Consider the following 25,958-nt stretch of genomic DNA (forward strand, 5'->3'; position numbering starts at 1 on the left):
AGTATTACACAGAGCAATGATTCTGAGAAGTGACTTAGAAGGTGAAGCAGTCTCTTGTATACAGGTCACCAGTCCAATTTGATCCTGTTTTGGAGTCAAGTGTCTTCAGAGACATAGCTCCAAGGCGGGGGTGTGTGTGTGTGCACGCGATGCACTGGGCACATGCCCCTGTGGGGTGTGTGGTAGGGGGATTCCAGGGTGGGGCGGACGGGGCGTCGCACGTGCGGGGGACGCACCAGTGCACCGGGCGCTTTTCCCCCTTGCTACTCCTCTGGGTGTCTGCATGTGTTACGTATTGACAGGTTGCTTCCACCATATGGCAAGTCTGTGAATTTGTGACCTCCCAAACATTTTGCATTTAACAACCTTGTCCAGAGTATGCGATGCGAAGACCGTGACTTCTTTTAGTAAGTCAGTCCATCTCATGCTGGATCTTCCTCTTTTCCTGCTGCCTTCAACTCTTCCTAGCATTATTGCCTGTACTTGATGCTAACCTTTAGGTCAAGGGCTCCCTTGCTGGCTTACAACATTAAGTTCTGCAAGATGCCCATTGCCTGCATGTGCCCCCCCTCTCCCTCTCTCTCCCTCTCTCCCTCTCTCCCTCCCTCCCTCTCCCTCCCTCTCCCTCCCTCTCCCTCTCCCTCCCTCCCTCCCTCTCCCTCCCTCTCTCTCTCGCCTTAATCCTAATTCGAAAATATTCACACAATACATAAAATATGAAGTTAAATGATGTGCAATTGGATTGTTTTAAATATATTTATTACGTTTTCTTTATTAATACTTTTTGCTCGCCACCATATGTTTGGCAGGCTATGGTGGTTAATACAAATCCACCGAAGAACCATCATTACCTTTTTAGGGCCACAGTCAAAATGAATTCTTGGGTTTCTTCTCAATATGCCATACCATTTGTAGCTGTCTAGAACAGGGAACAGTAGAGGTTCCAAATGGGCACCAAGGTACCCACCAATATCTTTTCTGGCCCCCCATCAAGTGTTTTCAGGAAGTGGGGATGGGCAGGTAGGACTTTTGCCAAGCAAGGATTCTAATTGGCTATTGGAGATTTGATTGGCAGTGTAGATTTCTTGCAGCTGCTGCCACCTCAGAGGATCTGCACTGTGCAACTGAAGTTAAGCTTTGGCAGTCATTTGGTGGCTGGTTCTGTCTCCTGTGGCCGCCATTTTGTGGCAGCCATTTTTGTCCCTGACCCTGCCATCTCGTGTCGGAATTCGAAACATGCCTGCAGGCTCAAAGAGGTTGTAGAGTTTCATTTTTTGTAACCCTGCTTTAAAAACCAGATACTTTCCAGTGATAAAATGTTCTAGAAGTGAACGGGTGCTTTGCCCACTTAATGTTTTCCTTTTCTCTCCTGGCATTGTAGAGTAATGCTATTCTTCCCTCCCTGTGTCATTTGGAAACAGCCCGCGTTGAGTTGCTGCCTGTGTGCTTTCTCAATTACTGAAACATCTAGCAAATAATTACAAAGGTTTTAAGTGAAGGAGTAGAACTCCTGCCTCTATTATGTGATTGATTTGAGGGCAAAGGTGATGACCTCGAGGGTCGGGAATATTGTGTGGTGTGTAAGGATGCCGAGGGCTTATCTGACAGCTCCATTCAATCTGTGCTTTCCTGTTGCGGCTAAGGGAGTAGTAAACATTGGTTGCCCTGGACGGTTAATGTTCTTTGTGGCTAGTGTTTGTTTTTGCCAGTTGTGTGTGGAGCCTCCGACAGCGCTTAAACGCTGTTCCTTGAAGCCTCCTTTTGATACCGGCTCTGTACAATTAGCTGTTATGGGTTGTAATGCGGTACTTGAGGCTCAGGACTTTTGCAGACTATCATTCACTTTTCATATGATTTATTGTGCCTATTTAAGCTGGCGTCCAGCTGTTTGACTATTCTTTTCTCCTTGAGAAGGCTACATCTCAAATATCCTCTGAACGAGTGGTACTCACGTAGTGGCTCTTCGACGTGCCACCTTTGGGTCCTCTGAACTGAGTTTCCCAATGTGGCACCTTACACTTTTTTTTGCAGATGTGCTAGCGGGATCACGAAGGAGAACTGAGAAATAGTTGGTCCATTGGGGTTCGGTTACATTTGCAGCAAGTTATGGTTTGGGAGGTCCGTTCACTATTGCCCAGAATTGTTTGGCGTTATTAGATTTTAGGGCGTCAGATAATATTGTCCATTGAATATTGGCAAACTGATCTCTTTTCCTTTGTAGTAGTGTTTGGTGTTCCTTTTTCTGTTGTAGACAGGTTACTAGGGATGACGAGTCGTTGGTATTATATGTGGTCTTAAATATTGCTCTCAGCAGTCTTTTGGACTGGATACAGTCGTAATCGAACCAGCTTGTTTTAGGAGCCATATTGAATTGAGTCGGCATTGCTAGTGAATGTAGTCTGGTGAGTATCTCAGAGAAGCATTCCATGGTAAATGGGCTTGGATCAGAGTTAATAATCAGGTCTTTCAAATTCGTGATCATTGACCAAGGTGGATGATAAGGTATTTGCCATCCTAGGCGACCAGTGGATTTTTCTATATAACTCTTTTTTGGTTAGAGAGTTTTCCATAGTTGTAACTTTATTGCAGAAACACAAGTTCTTCAGGGATAGCAAGAGGGGCAAGTGGTCACTTTCTGTACGTTTTCCAATCTTGAAGGAGTGGATGAGTTCTATGAAGTTAGGTGTGCAAATTCCATAGTCAATTATGCTGCATCCCCTGGTGGAGAAGAAGGTAAATTGGCCAGAGTCAGGAAAGTGGGTGGAGCCATTAAGTATTGATTTGTTTTGACAAAAATCAATTAGGAAATGACCTCTTTTATTTGATTTTGCATCCTTGAAGTTAGTTGGATCGGGTAAGTTAGGACCGTCAGTCTCGTGCAGTTTTTGAGGATCGTTTTTTTTTGCAGGAAAGTGGCCGTGGCCTCGTGGGGCTTGGGGCTGGCAGGGAGTTTTCACCTTGACACAGGTACACTGCCAGAGGAATAGATAAGCAGTAGACCGCACTGAGGAACAGTCCTCATGTTGGAGACGGACATCAATGTGGCTGTTTTGATTGCTAATAATTGTAACCGAGGGCCTCTGCAAACCACAGAGTACCACTGAACTAAGCAGATAGAAAACGAGAGAACAAGCATTCCTCTCCTTTTTCTCGTTGATGAAATATTAGAAGAAAACTGTAAATATTTTATTCGACATACAAATGAGGCACTAGGCAACCGTTTGTGGTTGCAATCTTGCTTTTACCATAGAGCTACTTAAATGTCGCAGTTGGCTGTCCTAGATGCGGTTGTGGGTCCCCGTTTGTAACAAAAGCCATATATGGTCAAGGATTTTTAAGAGCCGCCTGGTGCGGAGTCTGGATCCGGCACAGTATCGATTTTTTAATGTATGTAGAATTTTTAAATGCCGTCTCTCTGGCACGGCCTTACTCGAGGCGACGTGAAAAATAAAAACTTCATAAAAATAAAAACTTCATTAGAAAGCATGAAACGCGGACAGTTAATTAAAACCCAGCATTAACCCAGCCATGGCACAAAGCATAAATCATTAAGCAGCTTAAAGTGAATAATGGCTCTTCGGCTCAAAGCACGCTGTAAAAATTAAAAGATCGTTCCTTTCATTAAAGTTCATAGCACTGATCAGCAAGCTGTTTTCACTGGCTAGTGTTCCCCCAATTGCAGTGCCATCAGCCAGAAGAAGAAGAGTTGTTTTTTATGCCACACTTTTCTCTACCTTTAAGGAGTCTCAAAGCGACCTACAATCACTTCCCCCTCCCCATAACTGGTACCTTGTGCAGTTAGTGGGGCGGAGAGAGTTCTGAGAGAACTGTGATGAGCCCAAGGTCACCCGGCAGGCTGTATGCGGAGAAGTGTGGAATCAAACCCAGTTCTCCCGATGAGAGTCCGATGCTTGCGTGGAGGAGCAAGGAATCAAACCTGGTTCTCTAGATTAGAATCCACTTGCTCTTAACCACTACGCCACACTGCCTTTTCCATTGTAGCCTCCACTTTGCAGAGTGGGCTTCCTGAAGAAGTGAGGGAGGAGCCATATTTAGAAAGCTTCAGGAGGAACTGCAGGGCAACTTATGTTGCAAGGCCAGCTCTATAGCGCCCTCTGAGATTCTCCTTGTGCGCTGGGATATAGTGTACAGAATAGCCCTGAAGATAAATTGAAGTAGCAGACCAAGTCTCTTGTAGAAGTATGATGTCATGTCTCGAGATGTATTGTAAAAAATGCTGATTGGTTTTTTTGTTATTCCAACCAGCAATATTCCAGGACAAAATCCTCAGAGGTTGCTGGCTGGTGGGGCATCATTCCAACTTAATTAATTGCTCCAGGGAATTGTTGGTGTCATAAAATATACATCCGTTTCCACCACTTTGCACCTTGATGCATCTGGAGAGGGGATAGCATTTTATTTATTTATTTATTTATTTATTTATTTATTTATTTATTTATTTATTTATTTATTTAAGCTTTTATACCGCCCCATCCCCGGAGGGCTCTGGGCGGTGTACAGCAGAGGGAAAACAATACAAGTAATTAAAACATTTAAAAGCAGCGACAACCATAAAAACATTCCTAATAAATATAATAAATTACAGTACAGTACAGGCGTTCAGTAAACTACTATTATAATTTCTTCCCCCTCCCCCCAAAAAAGGGGGGGAAGGCGTCCAGCATTCTGATCTAAAAATTCCCTCCCCCTTCCAAAAGGGAGGGATGGCGAGTCTGAGATGACAGTTAGCCCAGATGTCACGGCCCGGCCCAGGTGTCAGGGCCGGGCCAGGGGCGGGGGCACCATCAACGGCCGGTTCCTCCAAAGGCCCGGCAGAACAGCTCCGTCTTACAGGCCCTGCGGAACTCGCCAAGGTCCCGCAGAACGGTGGACAGCTGGAGGCGTTCCCACCAGGCGGGGAGCCAGAGCCGTAAAGGCTCTGGCCCGTGTGGAGGCCAGCCGTATCATCGAGGGGCCAGGGACCACCAGTAAATTGGCCTCAACCGATCGGAGAGGCCGTGCAGGGACATATGGGGTGATGCGGTCTCGAAGATACGATGGTCCCAGGCCGCGTAAGGCCTTAAAGGTCAATACCAACACCTTGAAGATGATCCGGAATTCCACCGGGAGCCAGTGCAGCTGGCGCAGTATATTATTGATGTTATTGGAGCCATGTTTTGCAGCAGGCAGAGGCATAGTGAGGGGGAAAAGCGCCCGGTGCACTGGAGCATCCTCCGCCCCTGCCACGCCCCCATCTGTCCCCGCCCCCAGAACGCCCTCACCATGCCCCCACAGGGGCGCGCGCCCGGTGCATCACCCCCCCCTGTCCTCTTGGAGCTACGCCTCTGGCAGCAGCAGCAGATTGTCTGGCTTTTGGTCAATTGGTTTTGAGTTGTAATAGTTTAAGTAGGGCTTGTAAGCTGCCTTAAGCCCCAAGGAAAGGCTGGACATAAATATTTTAATAAATATAAATGACTACTGTGCCTCACCTGACATGTCCTTGATGCTGCCGCCCATTTTCTATGCTGGTATGCGTTGACACCCACGAATTGTTGGGATGCATTGGCATAATCTATTGTGCTATGTTATTATCATGCTGCTGCTGCTACGAAATATTATGTCGACATTTGCTGACGTTGTTATAAGTTTGTTAACCTGTTACTGGCTGGTCAACCTGATGTAGAATTATTAAGTATTTATTGAACTGTTGGTCCATTGTGGGGCTAGTGAAACTGGTATTGTAACTTTCACTTAGTCCTACTGTATTATTATGTTATTGTTTATTTACTATGTTGTGCACCGCCCTGAGCCCTCTGGCGGAGGGCGGTATATAGATTAAATATCTATTCTATCTCTTCTATAAATCAGTTTCAGGAGGTGTCCGGCTTTTAAAGTCTCTCGTGTTATGAACCACTCTGAGCCCTTTTGTCGGAGTGTGGGATATAAATCTTGTTAATAAACACAAAAAGTCCTTACGGCACTGTGTGACCTCTTGCGCAAGCATTTTCAGAAGTGCGCCAGTGGTTATTTCACTTCTGCCCCACGAGAGAAAATAAGGAGTCTATTTGACGAACGGTCTCTATAGATAGATGTGATTATAATAGGATCGGGGCATTTTGTTATACTCCAAGTAATAATTCAGTATATTGTCAGCCGTGTTCTGTAAGAAAAATGTGCTCTAAATATAGATGCTCATTTAGCAATTAAAATGCCCATTGATACTGGGAAACAGACTCCCTTTTACATGTCAGCTGTGATTTGTGGCGTTCTAATCCATGCTATGAATCCTTTCGTTATTCAGAATATCTGAGATCTGGGGGGGTTGTGGGGGAAGAAATAATGGTTTCTGCTGTAGAAAACAGCAGTGCTTCATAACGTAAGGACTTAGCTTTGGCAGTTACCGTGACTTTTTTTTTAAAAGCTCTTGTTTAAAATGGTCACACTTGCCAACTTACATCTGTAATCCTGTCACTAATCCTGGGCAAAAAAAAATGTGAACATGTTGTTAAGATAAATAATTCTGGTTTGTTCTTTGAAATTGCTCAACTTTAAGATTGACGATGAGGTCACTGAAATGGTTAGATATTTTCTATTTCTTGGCTGTATCATGAACCGAAAGGGAGACGGCAACGAAGAAATCAGAAGGAGATCGAGACAGGGAAGGGCAGCCAAGGAGGAAATAGAAAAAATTCTTAGAATCATAGAGTTGGAAGAGACCCCAAGGGCCATCAAGTCCAACCCCCTTCCATATAGGAACACACAATCAGAGCACTCCCGTCATATGTTCATCCAGCCTCTGTTTAAAAACCTCCAAAAAAGAGACTCCACCACTCTCCAAGGCAGTGCTGCTTACGGGAAGATAACTGCCAAAAACAAGTTGGGGCTTTCCAGGGTGGGGGCTAGATACGCAGTATGCAAGCTGTAATCATGAGATATGCTAACGCCTTATAGTTAGATTGTACGACTGGGGGTCAGTCTGGAGGACCATGTGGAACCTTCTGATTGGCTGCCAGGGCTAGCTAGGATTCCTTTAAAAATGAGCTGAGTTGCATCTCAGACTTCAGATTGACTACGCCCTAGAGTCAATCTCCACCTCTGCAGACTTGATCAATAAAGAAGCTACTTGCTGTTATCTGAACGTTTGTGAGTATTATTTGGGATTATTTAGAAAAATCCTCATAACAATTGTCAAACAGCCCTGATGGTCAGAAGGTTCTTCCCAATGTTTAGGTGGAATCTCTTTTCCTTCGCCTTGAATTCATTACTCCGTGTTCTAGTCTCTGGAGCAGCAGAGAACAAGCTTGCTCCCTCTTCGACATGGCGTCCCTTCAAATATTTAAACAAAACTATCATGTCCCACTACCTTCGCTTCTCTAGACTAAACATCCACAGCTCCCTAAACCTCTCCTCGTAGGGCATGCGTTCCAGATCTTTTACCATTTTGGTTGCCCTCCTTTGGGAGAGTAAGGATCCTTAAGCATAAGGATGTGTCACTGGCCACCAAGATGAAGTTAATTCATGCCATAGAGTCCCCTATGAACATGACTGCATTTGAAAGTTGGGCAATGAAGAAAGCTGATAGAAAGAAAGTTGGAGGAGACTTTTATGGATACTTTGGCCTGCCAAAAAACACAAATCAGTCAGTGGGTTCTAGATTAAATCAAACTTAAACTTTCCCTAGAAACTAAAATGAATAAACTGAGGCTGTTGTACTTTGGTCACATTATAGCCCCTCCTGCACACAAAGAATAATGCACTTTCAATCCACTCTCAATCCACTTTTTTTTTACTGTGCGGAATAGCAAAACCCACTTGCAAACAATTGTGAAAGTGGATTGAAAGTGCCTTATTCTGCATGTGCAGAAGGGGCCTATGAGAAGGCAAGAGTCATTGACAAGGACAGTAATTCTAGATGAAGCAGAAAGCAGCAGGAAAAATGGGGTGTGATGCATTGACTCTATAAAGGAAGCCACGGCCCTCAGTTTGCAAGATCTGAGCAAGGCTGATTAGGATAGGATGTTCTGGAGGTCATTCATTCATAGAAAGTGACTTGACAGCACTTAACTCATTCACACTTTGTCCTTCAGCATCTTCCATACGTAGGCTCATTTACAAGCACCCCAGAAAACCCATAATGCAGTGCGCCAGTAGATCCCACTATGTGTATGGGATCTTGTACTCAGCAGCAATTCGTGTCCTGCTATTACAGCCTTTCTCCTAGAATCAGAGAAGCACCAAATGTGAAGGTCAAATTTGATTAGGCCTCTTTGCTTTTTGCTTTCTTTTCGCTGTCAAGCTGCAACCAACTCGTGGAGACCTTTTAGGATTTCCCAGGCAAGACACTTCAGAGCTGGTTTTCCATTGCCTGCCTCTGTATAGTGACCTCAGACTTCTTCCGTGGTCTCCCATCCACATACTAACCGGGGCCAATTCTGCTTAACTTCCAAAATCAGCAGAGATCGAGCTAACCCAGGCTATCCAGGTCAGGGTGATTGACCAAATAGATATTTTTCTTCTTATTTTGGTGAAAACACTGTTGGCCACAAGTGCTAACCAAGCACCCTTTAGCCAGAGATGTAGCTGAGCCAGAGTGCACCCGGTGCATACTCTGTGTTTTCCGCCCGCCCCCTTCGCGGCATGCCCCCCCCCCCCACTCTTACTTTCCATAAATAGTGCAGGCTGGAGAAGCAGCCAGTTCCCTTTAGATGACCAAAAACGGCCTGGTGGGAACTATAGTTCCCATGAGACAGAGAGCCCCAAAGTCTCATGCGAAATATAGTTCCCACCAGGCCATTTTTGACCCTGAAGGGGAACCAGGGCTGGAGCTCTTCTCCAACCTATACCTATTTTATCAAAAGATGAGATTGAAGGATCACGAGGAGCAAGAACGAGAGAGGCCGATTTTCTCCCCTCCCCCCCAGCGCGTGCCCAGTGCAACACACACACCCCAGTCCCCTGATAGCTCCACCTCTGCCTTTAGCTTCCAAACTAGGGTTTACATTTGGCATAACAAAGATGTCTTCATGGATATCTTCTTCTTATCCCCTCACTCCCCACTCCAAAAGTTCTAAGACAGTAAGACAATCCCACACAAGCCCAAGTGTTTCCCAGGTTTTCCTTGGCCTTTGCTTCTCCATTTGCTTTAAGGTTTATGGCTCTCCTGTGTCCAGATAACATTAGTATTCTTGATTAATTGTTTCCTGTGTGTCACTGACAATTGTTTGCCCTGTCAGAAAGCCTTTATGTGGGAACTCCTAGAATGTAGGAAGTAACCAGGATATATTTTACACTGTGAGGACTTCATGGCAAGCAAAAGTCACAAGGAAAGTAATTACGAAGTATAGTGCACATTATATAGTAAATATTAACTGCTTTCCTTGATTAAGTTTAACTGTGTTGGGAATTGTGGTTCTTCTCTGCCTGCAGAGCATCTCGGAAAAGGGTTTTAAAGGACAGCTGTGTTGTTCTACGGCAGGGGTCTTCAAACTGTGGTCCTCCAGATGTTCATAGACTACAATTCCCATGAGCCCTACCACTTGGCCATGCTGGCAGGGGCTGATGGGAATTGTAGTCCATGAACATCTGGAGGGCCATAGTTTGAAGACCCCTGTTCTACGGCAACATATTCTAATAGCAACTTAAAAACCAACGAATCCTGTTTGGGTGGGGGTATGAGCTTGCTGGAGTGAAAACCACCTTCTTACTGGTCTCTGAGAATGGGAACTCTGACTCTCAAAAACTCACCTCTGCCTCCAATCTTTTTGGTCTCTGAGGTGCTACTGGACTAAAATCTAGCTGTCTCCCTCACCATTTTTCACACAGTCTTCTTTATATAGCATTGAAAAGGAGTATGTATCTATGTATGTAAAATCACTGGGGTTTCCTGTAAGCTGTAAGTGTTCATCATCTTTAAAAAAAATATTTTTAATTGTATAGTTTGAAATAATCGTTCTATTTACATCTTTCTGATATAATTTCCAAACAATACGTTTTCCCTTTTTTTCCCTCCCACCCTCCCCTAATATGTTTTACTTTTCTTTAACCAAACAGCAGTAAGTTCATTCATTGTTGTCTTCTTATCCATATGTCTTCTTTGACTCCTGTCTCCTTCATCCAATTCTCATAACTTGTCCATATCTTCATTATTTCATTCTGTTTTTCTTGCCATGTTTTATTCTTTGATAATATTTCAAAAATGTCTAATGTCACTTGTTCCCATATATATTCCAACCATTTCTGAGTCGTCCATTTTTTTCTTATCTTTCCATCCAAACGCTATCACTGCATGTATTGCTTTAATCAACGTTTCATACATATTTCTATATTGTATATCTATTTTTTTCATCATCAATTGTTCCCATAAATAATAGATTATTTCTTAATTCCACTTTATTTTTCACCCATTTCTCTATCCATGTAAGTGTTCATCATCATGGCTTCTGTACAGACAAAACATTGGGGCTATGTGTGCCCAGACCAGCTGTGGAAAAGAATTTCCAAAGCTTTCTAGTAGACTAGAATGGGCCTTCTTCCCTTTGGCGCTTTCCCGCCAGAATGGTCACATGACAGGAGGGGCACTACTCCCTGCTGTTTCTGATTGCTGTGTTCTTACGTTTATTTCTGTTGCCACACTTTTAGAGTCCATAAGACAGTTCTGGGTGAATGTCAGTATGGGATGCTGAACAACTGTTGGGGAAGTCTCTTCTTTTAAGTCCTTCACACCCATCTCTTTAACTCAGTGAGGTTGCTAATCTCCCAGTGTGGGACAACACGATGATAAAAAGAGGGTTTGGGGCAGTGGTGGGATCCAAAAATTTTAGTAACAGGTTCCCATGGTGGTGGGATTCAAACTGTGGCGTAGCGCCAATGGGGCTGGGTGGGGCTGAAGTGGGGCGTGGGTTGGCATTTGGGGCGGGCGATTTCCTGTGGGCTGTGGCTGCCAGACGCAGCCGCTGCACCGGTCCTTGGGCGGGAAACGAATGCACGCAGGCGCAGGCTGCCAGGCACGCCGGTGCACCTCCTGCTAGACTGCTTCAAGTTCTGCGCGCTACTGCTGAGAGGAGGGGCGTAACTAGGGCAAAAATCACGTGGCAAAATCACCCATTAGTAACCCCCTCTCGGCACACACAAATAATTAGTAACCTACTCTCGGGAACCTGTGAGAACCGGCTGGATCCCACCTCTGGTTTGGGGTCTCCAGCAGTGGCGTGGAGAGAACTGTGGCACTCCTCCTTCTAGTCATGTGATTGTTTTGATAGGAGGGAAATCTTTTCTATAGCTGTCCTGTGCACATGCAATCCCAATGTATGCCTGCATGGAAGACCATTCCATGGACAGAAGCTACAACTATGTGCATCCCTGTTTTTTTCCCTGAGCAATGCCTTGATAAACCCCCTTTCTTCACTTTTCTATTGCTGCTGTCAGGTCAACTTACGGGGTAGTCATTTTGGAGCCACTTCATGTGTATAAAAAAAATGTTACAGTCTTCTTGCAATTCAGACAATGTTCTTTTTTGTACAATCTCTAAGTGTCAATTTTTAAAGCAGGTCACTTGACATGAGCACAAGTGTTTTTGTTTTCATTTAAAAAGACTTTATATTTTTCAGTCTGCTATTTTATTCGCTTCCTTGAAATTGAACCTGTAAGCCCCCAACTCCCCCCCTCCCCCCGGCACACACAGAGAGTTAAACGTTGAATTCCTCTTTTTATCCCGCTGGGGTGACGTCAACCAACGTGATATAAATTTGTAATAAAATAGGGATGGGAACAAGATCTTTTTGTTGATCGTACCCTTAACAATAAGCTCTATGAGCAATTAGAGGACGAAATGAAACCTAAAGTTTACTCTGGGGGGCGGGGGGGAGAGAGGGGAAAGATTGCTATCTTAAATTAAAAAGAAAATTCCCTTCTGTCTTGTGAAATGGCCTCAGCTGTTTTGTCCGGCAGACTGGTTGTTGTAATTCCAGTGGAAGCATTCAAGTGAATAGTAAATTGGTTGCAGTTGAAATTTTTTTTTTCTCTGGGTCTGGACAGTCCCCTGAGAAAAAGCATTCTGGAATCTAATATCCTGTCCATAGATCCTTTTTGATGGCCAGGTCTGACATATATAGCTCCACAGAAACACTTGACAAAGCCTACTTTCATTTCGGTTAAAAAACGTCAAAGCATAACTTTCACTTTTAGAAATAAAACATGGATTACATCCTGTGAATCATTTCCCCTTTTTGTCTAAGGCGAGGAGCCTGAATTCTCCGCAAAGAAGATGCTCAATAAGTTCTGCTTTTCATTTTGTACGTCTCTGACTAATGTGATTTATTTGATACTTAAGTTTTTAAAAGTCATCAGCAAATTCCCCATAAGCTATGCGGCTGCTTGGCCATGCAGGCATCGCATTGGTGCTGTGCGGTTGGGCGGCTGCCCGGCAGGGAAAACTCTCACTAGCAGCTCCGCTCAGCGCGAGCGAGTTTCCGCGTAGCGGAGAGTCTATTGGCATAATTTTATATCAGCATCATTTGGCATAATTTTATATCAGTGCCTTAGCCTTAATTTCTTTTCCCACTTCATCTTTTTACTGCTTTGTTGCCGTGTGCATTTTATTTCTTTGGAGGGACCAACCACTGAAGGTGCCCCCCCCCCCCCGCTTTGGCTCTTTACTTCTGAGCCCTTTTCATCTAATGGGACTCACCATCCCTCCCTCTTAGGGAGGATTTTAAAAATGGGGTTTTGTTGGACGCCTCTGATTATTATTATTTTTACTGCTGTTTTTAAAGGTTTTAGAAATGATATTTATAATTGTATTGAGATTTTATGCTGTACACCGCCCGGAGCCCCTCGGGGATGGGGCGGTATAAAAATCTGATAGATAGATAGATAGATAGATAGATAGATAGATAGATAGATAGATAGATAGATAGATAGATAGATAGATAGATAGATAGATAGATGATAGATAGATAGATGATAGATAGATAGATAGATAGATAGATAGATAGATAGATAGATAGATAGATAGAGTTGTTTTTCCATCTTAAATGCACAAAACAGTGTGAGGATAAGAAAACCGGCCCCCTCCCAGTTCCCCAATTATAGCATCGTTATAACAACAACCCAGTAGCAACGTAAACGGCCTAAATCAATCTGTAAGGGTCCTCGATTTTTAAACAAATGCTTAGTATCACCTAAATGAAATTGGACGTCTGATTGAAGAGGAGGGCACTCCATGAGCAGTTTATGTCAGTTTGTGGTATTTCATTGGGAGTTATTAATGAAGCAGAACCTCCATTTATTGGCTCCGAGCCTATTGCATACTCCTCTTAAGGTAGGGAACAACAGAGGATGGCTGCCAGGGCCTCTAGTCTGGACCCCTTCCATACATGCAGAATAATGCACTTTCAATCCACTTCCAATCCACTTTGCAGCTGGATTTTACTGGGCGGAATAGCAAAACCCACTTGCAAACTATTGTGAAAGTGGATTGAAAGCGCATTATTCTGCATGTGCGGACGGGGCTCTAGTCCTGCATCATGACAAGTTAAGTCAGTGGTTCTCAACCTGTGGGTCGGGACCCCTTTGGGGGTCGAACGACCCTTTTACAGGGGTCGTCTAAGACTCTCTGCATCAGTGTTCTCCATCTGTAAAATGGATACATGTCAGGGTTGGGGGTCGCCACAACATGAGGAACTGTACTAAAGGGTTGCGGCATTCTGAAGGCTGAGGACCACTGAGTTAAGTGGACAGGCGGGGGATTTAGTCCAAAGTATGTGCCCTAATGTGGATAGTCCCAGGCTAGCCTAATCTCATCAGATCTCAGAAGCTACGCAGAGTCAGCCCTGGTTAGTAACCGGATGGGAGATCACCATGGTTGTTGTGCAGGGGAAGGCCATGGCAAACCACCTCTGAACATCTCTTGCCTTGAAAACTCTACAGGGTCGCCATAAGTCAGCTGTGATGTGATGATCCGTACACACCAGGGGTCTGCAACCTGTGGCTCTCCAGATGTTCATGGACTACAATTCCCATCACCCCTGCCAGCATGGCCAGGCAGGGGCTGATGGGAATTGTAGTCCATGAACATCTGGAGAGCCATAGGTTGCAGACCCCCGGTACACAGAAAGTAAGACCTATATGGGGGTGCTTTTCCTTGCTGTAATATAGCGACAGCTGTTTGAAGCTTAAAGGGCTGGAAGAAGAAATACAAGTCTTTGAAATAAATAATGCAGTATTGTTGTACACTGGCCTGGATGGCCCAGGCTGGCCTGATTTCATCCGATTGGGCAAGCTGAGCAGGGTTAGCCCTGGCTACTACTTGGATGGGAGACTGGCCGGAAAGACCAGGGTCGCTGCACAGAGGCAGGCAGTGACAAATTACCTCTGTTCATCTCTTGCTTTGAAAACTCTAAGCGACTCATCGTAAATTGGCTGTAACTTAACAGCACTTTCTGCCACCAATATTATTGAAGAAGAAGAAGAGTTTGGATTTATACCCTACCTTTCTCTCCTGTAAGGAGACTCAAGGTGGCTTACAAGCTCCTTTCCCTTCCTCTCCCCACAACAGACCCCTTGTGAGGTAGGTGGGGCTGAGAGAGTCCCGAAGAACTGTGACTAGCCCAAGGTCACCCAGCAGGGATGTAGGAGTGCAGAAACACATCCTTTTCACCAGGTAAGCCTCCACCGCTCAGGTGGAGGAGCGGGGAATCAAACCCGGTTCTCCAGATTAGAATCCACCTGCTCTTAACCACTGCACGGTGCTGGCTTGCATATTCTCTGGTCTCTGGAACACACAACTCTCTAATAAAAATCCTCAGTTTCTTTCCTAATTCGCTTTTACACCCCATAACAACTGTTGAGGCTGCTTTTGTCGTTTCCCCGTGGTCCATGTAGTTATATTCCCCAGGAGTCCTTGTCGTAAGGATTCTAGGGGACAGACCGTCAGTCAGTCTCGGGAGCTGAGAGCTTTTGAAAGGCATTCGGCCAAAAAAAAACCCGAGTGAAAAAAATTGGAAACCCTAATTGCTGACATTTAGCCCTACAATTAGGTACGGAGACCTTTTTGTCATCCCGCACAATGGGGGGCGGGGGGTGAAATTAGGCACGCCTTCATGGTCATCCCAAGAGTAATTAGAGTTACTTCGTCGTCTCCCGTTGGGCAGAGCTTGCCCCTGTACAGGAGAGCTGGACCAATTTGGGGGAAAGTGTCATTCCAAATCCGGACCGAAAAACCACGTGACGCACTTACTCTATTCATTGGAAAGTGTCATTCCCACTGTGTGATTATGCAGCTACAGCCTATATTGTTTTGAATACAGAGGAAGGACATTTTTGCTGGAGTGAGTGCAGGTGCCGTAGCCTATTCCCTGCGGGTTGCCTGCTTGCAGCTTCCCTTAAAGAAAATGAGGGGAGTTATGGTTTGGTGGAAAGGGGAGAGAGAAGAGAGAGAGAGAGAGAGGTCAAGCCTCATGGTAATTCTCGGTTAGAAATTTGCACATTTGCTTATACAGTAGACATTCTGTTTCAGAGCACCACCAAGAAAATCCTGGCACTAAAAATCAGTGAAATTAAACAAAACATTAAAAAAAATCAACACCATTAAACTCAGAGGCAGCAGATGATAGTGGTAAAGGGCTTCCAGAACAAGTGTGTTTTCCCAAGTTACGGGGAGAACGGCCTGTGAAGATATTGATGTTTGCGCTCACTGGGAAGGGGCAATTTGGATAAGCTCCATCACTTAGTGGTAGAGCATCTGCTTGGGTTCAGTTCTTGGCAGTGGTGGGATCCAAAAATTTTAGTAACAGGTTCCCATGGTGGTGGGATTCAAACTGTAACGTAGCACCAATGGGGCTGGGCGGGGCACGATGGGGTGGGGCCGGGCATTCCGTGGGCGGGTCATTCCTGAGCGGGGCTGTGGCAAGGACGCAGCCGCTGCGCCGGTCCTTGGGCGGGAAACGAATGCGCGCAGGCTGCCACGCACGCCGATGTACCTCTTGCTAGACTGCTTCAAGTTCTGCGCGCTACTGCTGAGAGGAGGGGTGTAACTAAGGCAGAAATCACGTGGCAAAATCACCCATTAGTAACCCACTCTCGGCACACACAAATAATTAGTAACCTACCCTCGGGAACCTGTGAGAACCTCCTGGATCCCACCTCTGGTTCTTGGCAGTAAACTACCACAGGGAAAGGCTTTTTTGGCGTCAGGTTCTAGAGAACGGCTGCCAGTCAGATGTAGTTCAGATGTGCCTGCTGTTCATTTCTAACCTGGCATGAATCACACTGTGGAAAAACCTGTGACCACAACTGGGGGTGGGGAATGCTATCAGCCAAGGTTCTTGTTTGGTTCTGCAAGTAAACCAGCTCTGATTCTTCGGACATGTACTAGTTGTTTTTGAATTACTGCTGATGAGGGACATCTACTGGTAAAATGGAGGAACTGACGTTTTCCACTCTACCTTTGGTGAATTAGGAGCGGTTTTCTCTCTTTCCCCCTAGAGTGTGTCTTAACCCACTTTTCTGAATTCTGGATGGAAGCTGTACATTTCAGCCCTATTACTGAATGGGTGTTCTTGTGAAGATGACAGACAAGAAACAAATGAATGCATAATCCCACTGCAAGGCTTGATGAGTGTTGAGCAATACATTGCAGTAACTAACAATCTCTGCCGAAGCAACATTGTGTGTTTTGGTTGTTGTGGGCTTTCCAGGCTGTGTGGCCGTGGTCTGGTAGATCTTGTTCCTGACGTTTCACCTGCATCTGTGACTGGTATCTTTAGAGGTGTATCGTACACCTCTGAAGATGCCAGCCACAGATGCAGGCGAAACGTTAGGAACAAGATCCACCAGACCACGGCCACACAGCCTGGAAAACCCACAACAACCAGCTCAGTCCGGCTGCGAAAGCCTTCGACAATACATTGAATGTTGTGTGTGTTTGTATACTGAAAGTTAAAACATATACTCAAGATGTTTCTTTCTGTGTTTCAGGTGCAAGGACGGCTTGAAAGGATTTACATTCTCAGCACTTAAGTAAGCAAACGGAACAAGCTTTGTGTCTTTTTAACCCCACAGTGGTGGTCCGAATTTGTGTGCAATATATGTGGAACCTTGCATTTTAAAAATCTTGAAAATATATATGAATTGATAAGCAAGGAATAAGTTTTCAGCATCTTTTGCAATGTCGTGATTTCCATCCAGTTTCCTGGTGCTTACTTTTTCTGTCATAATTCCATGTATAATGTGTCTGGAACCTATTTCCTTGATATCTAAAAGGGAAGGGACATGCATGCATATAATGAAATGTGCTCTAGGATGCGAATAGGCACCTTTTATGGTCTGAGGTTGGGAGGGGGCTGTGGCTTAGTGGTAGAGCATCGACTTGGCATGCAGAAAGTCCCCAGTTCAATCCCTGGAATCTCCAGTTAAAAGGTTTTCATGATGGGAAAGACCCTGGAGAGTTGCTGATAATCTGAGTAGATGGTACAGACCTTGATGCATCTGGCAATGGTGCATGGCCACGTTATTCTTTGAACACACCTGACCAATGCTTTGGGCCTGGTGTAGTTGGGGCTGATGGCACTTACTAGGGGTGGAGCCAGATAGACATGGTTAATGACATCACTTCCTGAGACTCAGAACCGGTCCTGGCACTATGCTGCAGTCCCTTCTGGTTCTGCGACACCCATGCTTTTGGAGTGGAGCAAGAGAGCTGATATGTTGAGCAGAATGGTCCAGCATGCCACTGTTCTGTAGGAGCATGTTTTTTTCTTGCTCTTGAGAAAGCACCTTTCCAACTTCAGAGTTGGCACCGAATTTAAGAGCGTCACAGATCTATTGATTTATTTTATTTATGATCGTATTTATATACCGCCCCATCCCCTGAGGGCTCTGGGCGGTGAACAACAAAATAGTGTTACATAAACAGTCGTAACAATAAATAAGTAATATAAATATACAGCATCATTAAAACATAAAAGTACAGCATTCCACTTGGCGTCCAGTATTAAAACTATAAATAAAACCCCTCCCAGAGAGGGGGGACGGCAGATCTAGGTGTCACAACTCCCAAGATGTTAAAAAGGGAGAGACAAAGAGGGCGCTCACCCTCAACAGCTGGCCTTCCCAAAAGCCCAGTGGAACAACTCGGTCTTACAGGCCCTGTGGAACTCTCCAAGATCTCGCAGGGCCCGGGCAGTTGGAGGAAGAGTGTTCCACCAGGCAGGGGCCAGGGCCATAAAAGCCCTGGCCCGTGGTGGAGGCTGCAGCCCGTGTCATTGAGGGCGTTGGGAACCCACCAGTAGAATTGGCCTCCTGCCTAACAGCCAGGAGGCCATGTAGGGGAGTTTATATGGGGTAAGAAGCGGGTCCAGCGAGAGTTACGAGGGCCCCAGGCCGTGCAAGGCCTTGAAGGTTAATACCCATACCTTGTGGATGATTCGGAATTCACTGGGAGCCTATGCAGGCAAATGCCAGTGATAAATCCCTAAAGCACTTATATTTGTTTGTATGAGTAAATGAAATCCCCTAAGGGCTAAGTATCCATATGGGACTCTAAGAACAGCAGGTAGAAACGGAAGGGCATATTGTAAGGGATATTATACAGTGTATTAAAACTTTTCCACAAGACTTTCTGATGTCAAATACCCCATTCTGTACAGTTGCTTAAGAGTATTACATTGATCAGGTAATGGCTGATTTCTTTTTGTTCCCTCCAGATTCATTGTAGGAAAAGAAGAAATTCCTACACATTCATTTGCACCGGAAGCAGCGTTTCTAAGAAGGGAGAAAAAGGGAAAACACCATGAAGAAGTAACACAGAGAATGAACATGATTGCTGTAACCAAGAAACTTGTGGACAATGTGTGGGTGGAACATTTTAAGGAGCCAAATGTTAATTTTTTGTGTAGCTTAACAAAATAATAGTTCTACCCACGTTCAGTTATTTTTACTGATTTAAGCAGCAACAACTCGTTTGTTGGCTGTTGTAAGTTTTCTGGGCTGTGTGGCCATGGTCTGGTAGTTTTTGCTCCTAATGTTCCACCCACATCTAAAAAAACTACTAGGCCATGGCCACACAGCCCAGAAAATCCACAACAGCCAGTTGATTCCGAATGTGAAAGCCTGAAAACCTTTTGCTATTTATTGATTTACAAAATTGATATACCTCTTTTCTTCCCAGTCTGGACCCTAGAGGCAGTTAAGGAGAGAAATTCAGGGTATAAATCCAGACTCCTCCCCCTCTTCATCACATAAGGGAGCTCAAGCCATCTGAAAGCAGGGCAAATGGTGGGATTCAGCAGGTTTGCACCACTTTGGCAGAACCGGTTGTTCAAATGGTGCTTGTAAACAATCAGTTGTTAAATTGCTTGAATCCCACCACCTAAGAACATAAGAACAAGCCTGCTGGATCAGACCAGAGTCCATCTAGTCCAGCACTCTGCTGCTCGCAGTGGCCCACCAGGTGCCTTTGGGAGCTCACATGCAGGATGTGGAAGCAATGGCCTTTTCTGCTGTTGCTGCTGATCACCTGGTCTGGGAGCAGCAGTGGCGTAGGAGGTTAAGAGCTTGTGTATCTAATCTGGAGGAACCGGGTTTGATTCCCAGCTCTGCCACCTGAGCTGTGGAGGCTTATCTGGGGAATTTCAGATTAGCCTGTACACTCCCCACTCACACCCCAATAATATGCCAGCTGGGGTGACCTTGGGCTAGTCACAGCTTCTCGGAGCTCTCTCAGCCCCACCTACCTCACAGGGTGTTTGTTGTGAGGGGGGAAGGGCAAGGAGATTGTAAGCCCCTTTGAGTCTCCTGCAGGAGATAAAGGGGGGATATAAATCCAAACTACTCCTCCTCCTCCTCCTCTGTTAAGGCATTTGCAGTCTCAGTTCAAGACCTGAACCGGTTGTTAAATTATTTGAACCCCACCACTGGGCAAGACCATACTTGATTGACAGGTATGCTTGAGTGCTGAGGGCCAGACCGCTGTTGACAGTGTTAAAGAACCCAGTTCTAACCCTGTCGCCCGCATCATCTTCCGAGCTGTATCCCCAGTGCAATCTTTCGGCCATCCGCCGTTGCGGTATCAAAGCGCAGCAGAGAAGTTGCCAATGTCTTCCTGTTCTGGCAGAGAGTGAAGCAGCCCAGTCTGAAACCAATGCTTTAAAAACATTACAAGGAAACTCAACAACAAAGGGTTGGAGAAGCAGAGTTGTTCTGTTGGCTCCCTTTCTAGGGGCATTGGTTTGAAAAGCTGTGTTTCTTATATGACTAGATTTCGTCCAAGGCCAATAAATAGAGCTTTTAAAATCTTGACAAGCAAACAGAACACAAATACACAAATAAAAAGCCAGTGAAACATGCTCGGTAGCCCCTTCAGTGAAAGTGCTCACTTATGAATGCTCAACAAATGAGTGGAATAAACTTTCATTGGTATTTCTAACTTCCCGCTTGCGTATGTCTGAAAAACCATTGTGTTCTCAGTCTTAATCCTCTATCAGGTTTCTCTCCCATATGTTTCCTTTCAGATATAACTAATTCTAGATGTCTGCAACTCGATCGCTTCCTCGTTATGATTTTTTGCTATACAAACTGACCTCACGGGTGATTTATGACTGATATGCTTTATAGCACATAATTCAAAGCTTCCAGAACTATTTTGGCATGATAACAAAGATTGAGTAATGTTGTTTTGTGCTCAGACCGCAAATACTTGACTACAAGAAAGTGTAATTTCCCGAGCCGGTATCAAATTGATTTCCTTGTAATGCCACTTGATGTGTCTGACAACTGGACGGTTCCCCCCCGAAAGCATTTATCTCTTTCAGATTTTTCTGCCAGAAGTAATTCTGCTGGAAATCCACGTGGCAGTAGAATTTGCACAATTCTGCTGCTCACGAAAAGAGAAACAAAGGGGAAAGCAGTTTCTTGTTGGGAGCTGTGTAAACAGCATACCCTTTTCTGGGCCTTAAAAATCATTTCCCTAAACCCAGAGGTCTACCAGCTGTCTGGATGCACCCCCCCCCCTTTGTGTGAAGTCAGAAATAAGACCATGTTATTCCCCAGTGTGGCTCAGAAAGAGAAGAAAGACTAGGAGGTACCACAGATAATGGCTAAAAGCCAGACAGCCACCATTTATGGACCTGTGACCATAGAGAGATGTTGTAAGTAGGAAGAATAGGTGGAACTCAAGCGAATTAACTGAGCTTTAGAATAAAATTAATATTACTGAACATTTATGAAACAAGTAGATGTTCTATATTCTTAACCCTCATTGTTTAAGCAAGGGTTTACCAAAGGTGTTGGTCAAATGAATCCCCACAAGGTTGTCAGTCTTGAAACTGGTACCTGAGAATCAGGAGAGCCTCACATGTCATTGGTTGGGAGCTACGACAGTGAGCTGGGAATCAGTTACAGCTGTCTCTTCCCTGTTCTGCTCATAGCTTATGTTAGTGGAAGGTGAGCAAAGGAGGCATTTCTACCTGCTCCTGCTCCCGTGTGCCCCATGTGGCGGGGCTACCAGGGGGCCGGGGGGTGCGCCATGCACCGGGCGCAAGGCTTTGGGTCACATGGGGGGCACAAAATTCCCCCGACCCTTCCCCCCTCGTTGGCCGGCTGGCCGCTCAGTTCACCCCCGCCCCCCGCGATTCCCCCCCACACTTACTTTAACAAATGGAGAAGAGGCCTGCCTGTGTTCCCTTCCAGGCTGCAAATGGAGACCCTGGGAAATGTAGTTCCCACCAGGCCGTTTGCAGCCTGGAAGGGAACAGGAAGGCCTCTTCTCCATCCTGCTCGGTGTGCCGTGGGCGGGGGTGCCGTGGGGGCGCGCGCGCGAAAAAGCCAGAGTGTGCACCGGGCGCACTCTGGCCCAGCTATGCTTCTGTCCCGTATTGCATTTAATTTTGTCGTGTGGCTCTCTCGGCGCCAAGAAGCATTTCAGGACAAAAGATCAGCTGGTTCAGTTAGAGAAAAACACGGAAAGATCTGCTTTGCCATCTTTCCCCATGAACTCTGCCTTTGGGTCAACCCATTATCTGTTGTTGGTCAGGGCTAAGTCTAAGTGCAGCTTGCCTAAGATCCACCCAGAGTGCTCTGAATGTTCGAAAGGGTAAAGATTTGAACTGGGAATATCTTCGTTGGAGGCTCGCTCTCTCAGTCGCTACCTAACTCTCCTAGTACAAAGGACTTGCATTTATTCACATGTGGTACCGAAGGATTTTTGTATCCGTTGCAATTATTGTAAAGTGATATGTTTTTTGTACGAGACAAAGAATAAGGAAGTAGCGGGAAAAGTGGGAAAGGTAAAATGTGTTTGCTTTTGAAGGTGTTTACTTTTGAAAGTGTTTACTTTTCAAACACCCAACAGTCAACTGGGGCTAATGTTGACATTGGTTTGGGTCTTCTTTTTCAGATGTAAGCACGGGCCGAGGCACAGATGTTGCAAGCACTACGAAGATAACTGCATCTCCTATTGCATTAAAGTGAGTACTCCCTCAATTTGCTGAGGGACATAAAAAGTTTATGCAATTGGCAAGCAGGTAGCAGAGACATTTGTTCAGCATCTCCTGGATGAATGTGGATCTAGCGGCATGCTGCATAGTTTCTGGGTCCATTTCTGGGTCCATTTCTTGACAGTCCCTGTCAAGCTAGACGTTAATCCACTCACAGAACTTAAATGTTTTTAGATGTTTTTAAAGTCATTTATTGGTCTTTATTGTATTGATGATGATGATGATGATGATGATGATGATGATGATGATGATGATGATGATGATGATGATGATGATGATGATCGAATCCAAACGGACAAAGTGTTGTAACACAATACAACATCACCATGATCGAGGACAAGAAAGTGACCATCATCAACATAGCAGTCCCCGGTGACAGCAGGGTCATTGAAAAAGAACACGAGAAGGTCACTAGATACCGTGATTTGAAAATCGAGCTTCAGCGTCTATGGCACAAACCAGCTGAGGTCGTCCCAGTGGTAATCGGCACGCTGGGCGCCATCCCAAAAACACCAGGGCAGCACTTGAAACATCTTCAAATTGACAAAATTAACATCTGTCAAAATTCAAGAGGCAGCCCTGCTGGGATCCACCATCGAATACTTCATACGATCGGCTATTACGCTTCCCTAGGCTTCTGGGTGAGGCTCGAATTGTAATGAAGGCCAACAACCAGCTAAAGATCTGGCAGCTGTGAAATCTACCCTAATAATAATAAAACAAAAGCTGACAGACTGGGACAGAAAGAAAGTTCCCTATGCCAAGTTCAAGGCCCCTAGTACCTCACAGGGGTACTTTTCCAAAGAGTGTCCGTACGTTCCCTTTTCTGCCCTTATGAAAAAGAGATCCATAACAGAGAAAGGGTCCCTCCGCAGTTATAAGCCATGAAATCTATGGTAAATCTTCACGTTCAGCAGCAGGATGTTTCTGAACATGTGGGACAGAAAGCATCGGTTCTACTCCTGGTTTGCAAGTCCTTAGAGACATCTGGCTGGCCGCTGTCGCAGACAGAATGCTAAGCTAGACAGATCTCATCTGATCCAGCGAGGATCAGTGGCGTATTTTTGTGGTTAAAAACATCAAGGAGAAGCGCAGGAGCAGCGTATACAATTACCAAGAGGAGTGCTGTGCCTCAAGTGTGTGGGGACATCTCTCCCTTGCGTCTTAATACCCCCTCCCACGAAAAGGGATCTTCTGCAAGAGCCCTTCTTCCCTCGACAGAGAGCCACTAGAGAGAGGAGCGCTCATTTTTAAGCGCTAAAAGTGAGTGAAAAGCAGGGCTCTGAGAATCTTGACTAATTTGATTACACACCCAACTGTGTAACAGATCTCGCTCGCTGTCGTTCCGCCCGGTGCAAGTACTGGGAATGTGCTGCGTTCTGCAGCTTGAGGACGCAGCGGCACCCATACAGCTGTGCCTCCCTGGCACACTGGGCTGGATTTTTTTTTTATTGGACGCTCTCAGCCTCTGAATGTATTTTAATGGTAACGAGAGAAAGTCCACAGTTGTTGCAAGGAGGGGGGGCAGTTTGTGTCTCCATTGATATAGATTACCCTCTCGTCCCCCTCCACCCCCTTAAAATATGATCAGTGTGGGTTTCCTTTCCTTTCAGGGGAGCTGACTGTGTGGGGAGATTTGGTTTGGCTGGAGTTATGCTTGCACAGGTGCGAGCACCTGCTTGTGCGTCCTCCGGCAACTTTGGGCTCTTCAGGTTGGAAGGAACGTAAATGGCGCAGGCCAGCTTTTTTTGGGGAGGGGAGGCATCTGCTGTTCCGTGGTATATCTCCCCTTTTGGATTTTCACACTTAATTGGTTTCTGGCATTTCCACGGCGAGGGTGAAGAACGGCATGTGAAAGAGAAGGTGCAGCTCCGTCGTCTGCATATTTTGATACAGTATCTGTTTTGTGCCGAGCTGTTCTCTCCTCCGTCCGAGAAGTACCATGTGTCAGCCCTCTGTAGCACATTGCGGCCAGCTGGTCGGCAATATGACTCCATCCTGGCGGAGAAGAGTGAAGCACATTCTCAGGCCCTCGCTGAAAGATCAGCACAGATTTCAATCCCTTGTTGAACATGCAGCAAAATTAGCGAGAGAAATTAGGGTGGAAATCATGTTTCCCCCTGGCATTGTATAAAGTTTAGAGTATCATACTGGGGTTGGGGAGACCCAGGTTCGACTCTCCGCTCAGCCAGGGAAGTTTGATCAGTGTGACTTCGACCCAGTCACTGATTCTCAGTCTAACCTACTTGCCAAGGTTATTGAGAGGGTAAAATGGAAGTATGGACAAATACATATCTATACAGCAAACAAACATGTACAGAATACGAGGATGATTGAAGGATTGGAGCACCTTCCTTATGAGGAGAGGCTGCAGCATTTGGGACTCTTTAGTTTGGAGAGGAGACGTCTGAGGGGGGATATGAGGGGGGATATGATTGAAGTCTATAAAATTATGCATGGGGTAGAAAATGTTGACAGAGAGAAATTTTTCTCTCTTTCTCACAATACTAGAAACCAGGGGCATTCATTGAAAATGCCAAAGAATTAGGACTACACAAAGGAAACACTTCACTTAAACGTGATTGGTGTTTGGAATGTTGCCGCCAGGAGGTGGTGATGGCCACTAAAAAGGGCTTTAAAAAGGGCTTGGACAGATTTATGGAGGAGAAGTCAATCTATGGCTACCAATCTTGATCCCTCCTGATCTCAGATTGCAATGCCTTAGCAGACCAGGGTGCTCACAGTGCAGCAGAAGGCCATTGCTTTCACCTCCTGCATGTGAGCTCCCAAAGGCACCTGGTGGGCCACTGCGAGTAGCAGAATGCTGGACTAGATGGACTCTGGTCTGATCCAGCAGGCTAGTTCTTATGTTCTTATGTTCTTAGAATAAACTAGAGTGTGTGCTCTCTGTCAAGCATGCACTGGACCTTGCATCTCATACAACATTGGCAGGGCAGGGGCGGGGGCGCTGAAAGGTTAATACTCAAAACACTGTTGTGGTCTGTTCTGTGAAATTTGTCTTTCTTGTGTCTCTTTTGTGTTAAGTTCAGCACTAAAGTTGTGTTAAGTACAATACTGAAGGTGTTAAGCACCATGCTTAGAAAGCTTTTCATGCCCCCATTGTGAGGCTTAACACACAATTGTGCTTTGCCTGAAACGAGGAGTACAGATTAGTGCACCTGCCAGACTGTACATAACATGTTTCAGGAGACCTTGTGAGTTTCATAGAACTTGCAACTAAGCCTCCCATTTATCTGCCCATGAATTCCCTGCCCTAATTTTTCACCCCAACAATTGAGGAGTGGAGAAAAAACAGTCTCCATATAGTAACACCAGAGGAACTTCTCCTTGCCTCTATCGTAAAGGCAACAGAGAATAAGGGAGGCAGCCTAGAGCCGTGGTGGCGAACCTTTGGCACGTCAGATGTTATGGACTACAATTCCCATCAGCCCCTGCCAGCACCATGCT

At 45.5% G+C, this 25,958-nt stretch overlaps 1 protein-coding gene across 1 annotated transcript in view; it reads left to right on the forward strand.

Annotated features, from left to right (window-relative positions):
- Positions 1–25,958, forward strand: part of TMEM135 (transmembrane protein 135) — a 242,895-nt gene that overhangs the window by 199,716 nt on the left and 17,221 nt on the right. Inside the window, exons 7-9 of the mRNA XM_048494023.1 lie at positions 16,975–17,016; positions 18,702–18,848; positions 22,391–22,460. Coding sequence (XP_048349980.1) covers positions 16,975–17,016; positions 18,702–18,848; positions 22,391–22,460 — 259 coding nt within the window. The remainder of the gene's footprint in view (positions 1–16,974; positions 17,017–18,701; positions 18,849–22,390; positions 22,461–25,958) is intronic.

Source organism: Sphaerodactylus townsendi, linkage group LG04 (assembly GCF_021028975.2).
Source record: "Sphaerodactylus townsendi isolate TG3544 linkage group LG04, MPM_Stown_v2.3, whole genome shotgun sequence".
NCBI lineage: Eukaryota > Metazoa > Chordata > Lepidosauria > Squamata > Sphaerodactylidae > Sphaerodactylus > Sphaerodactylus townsendi.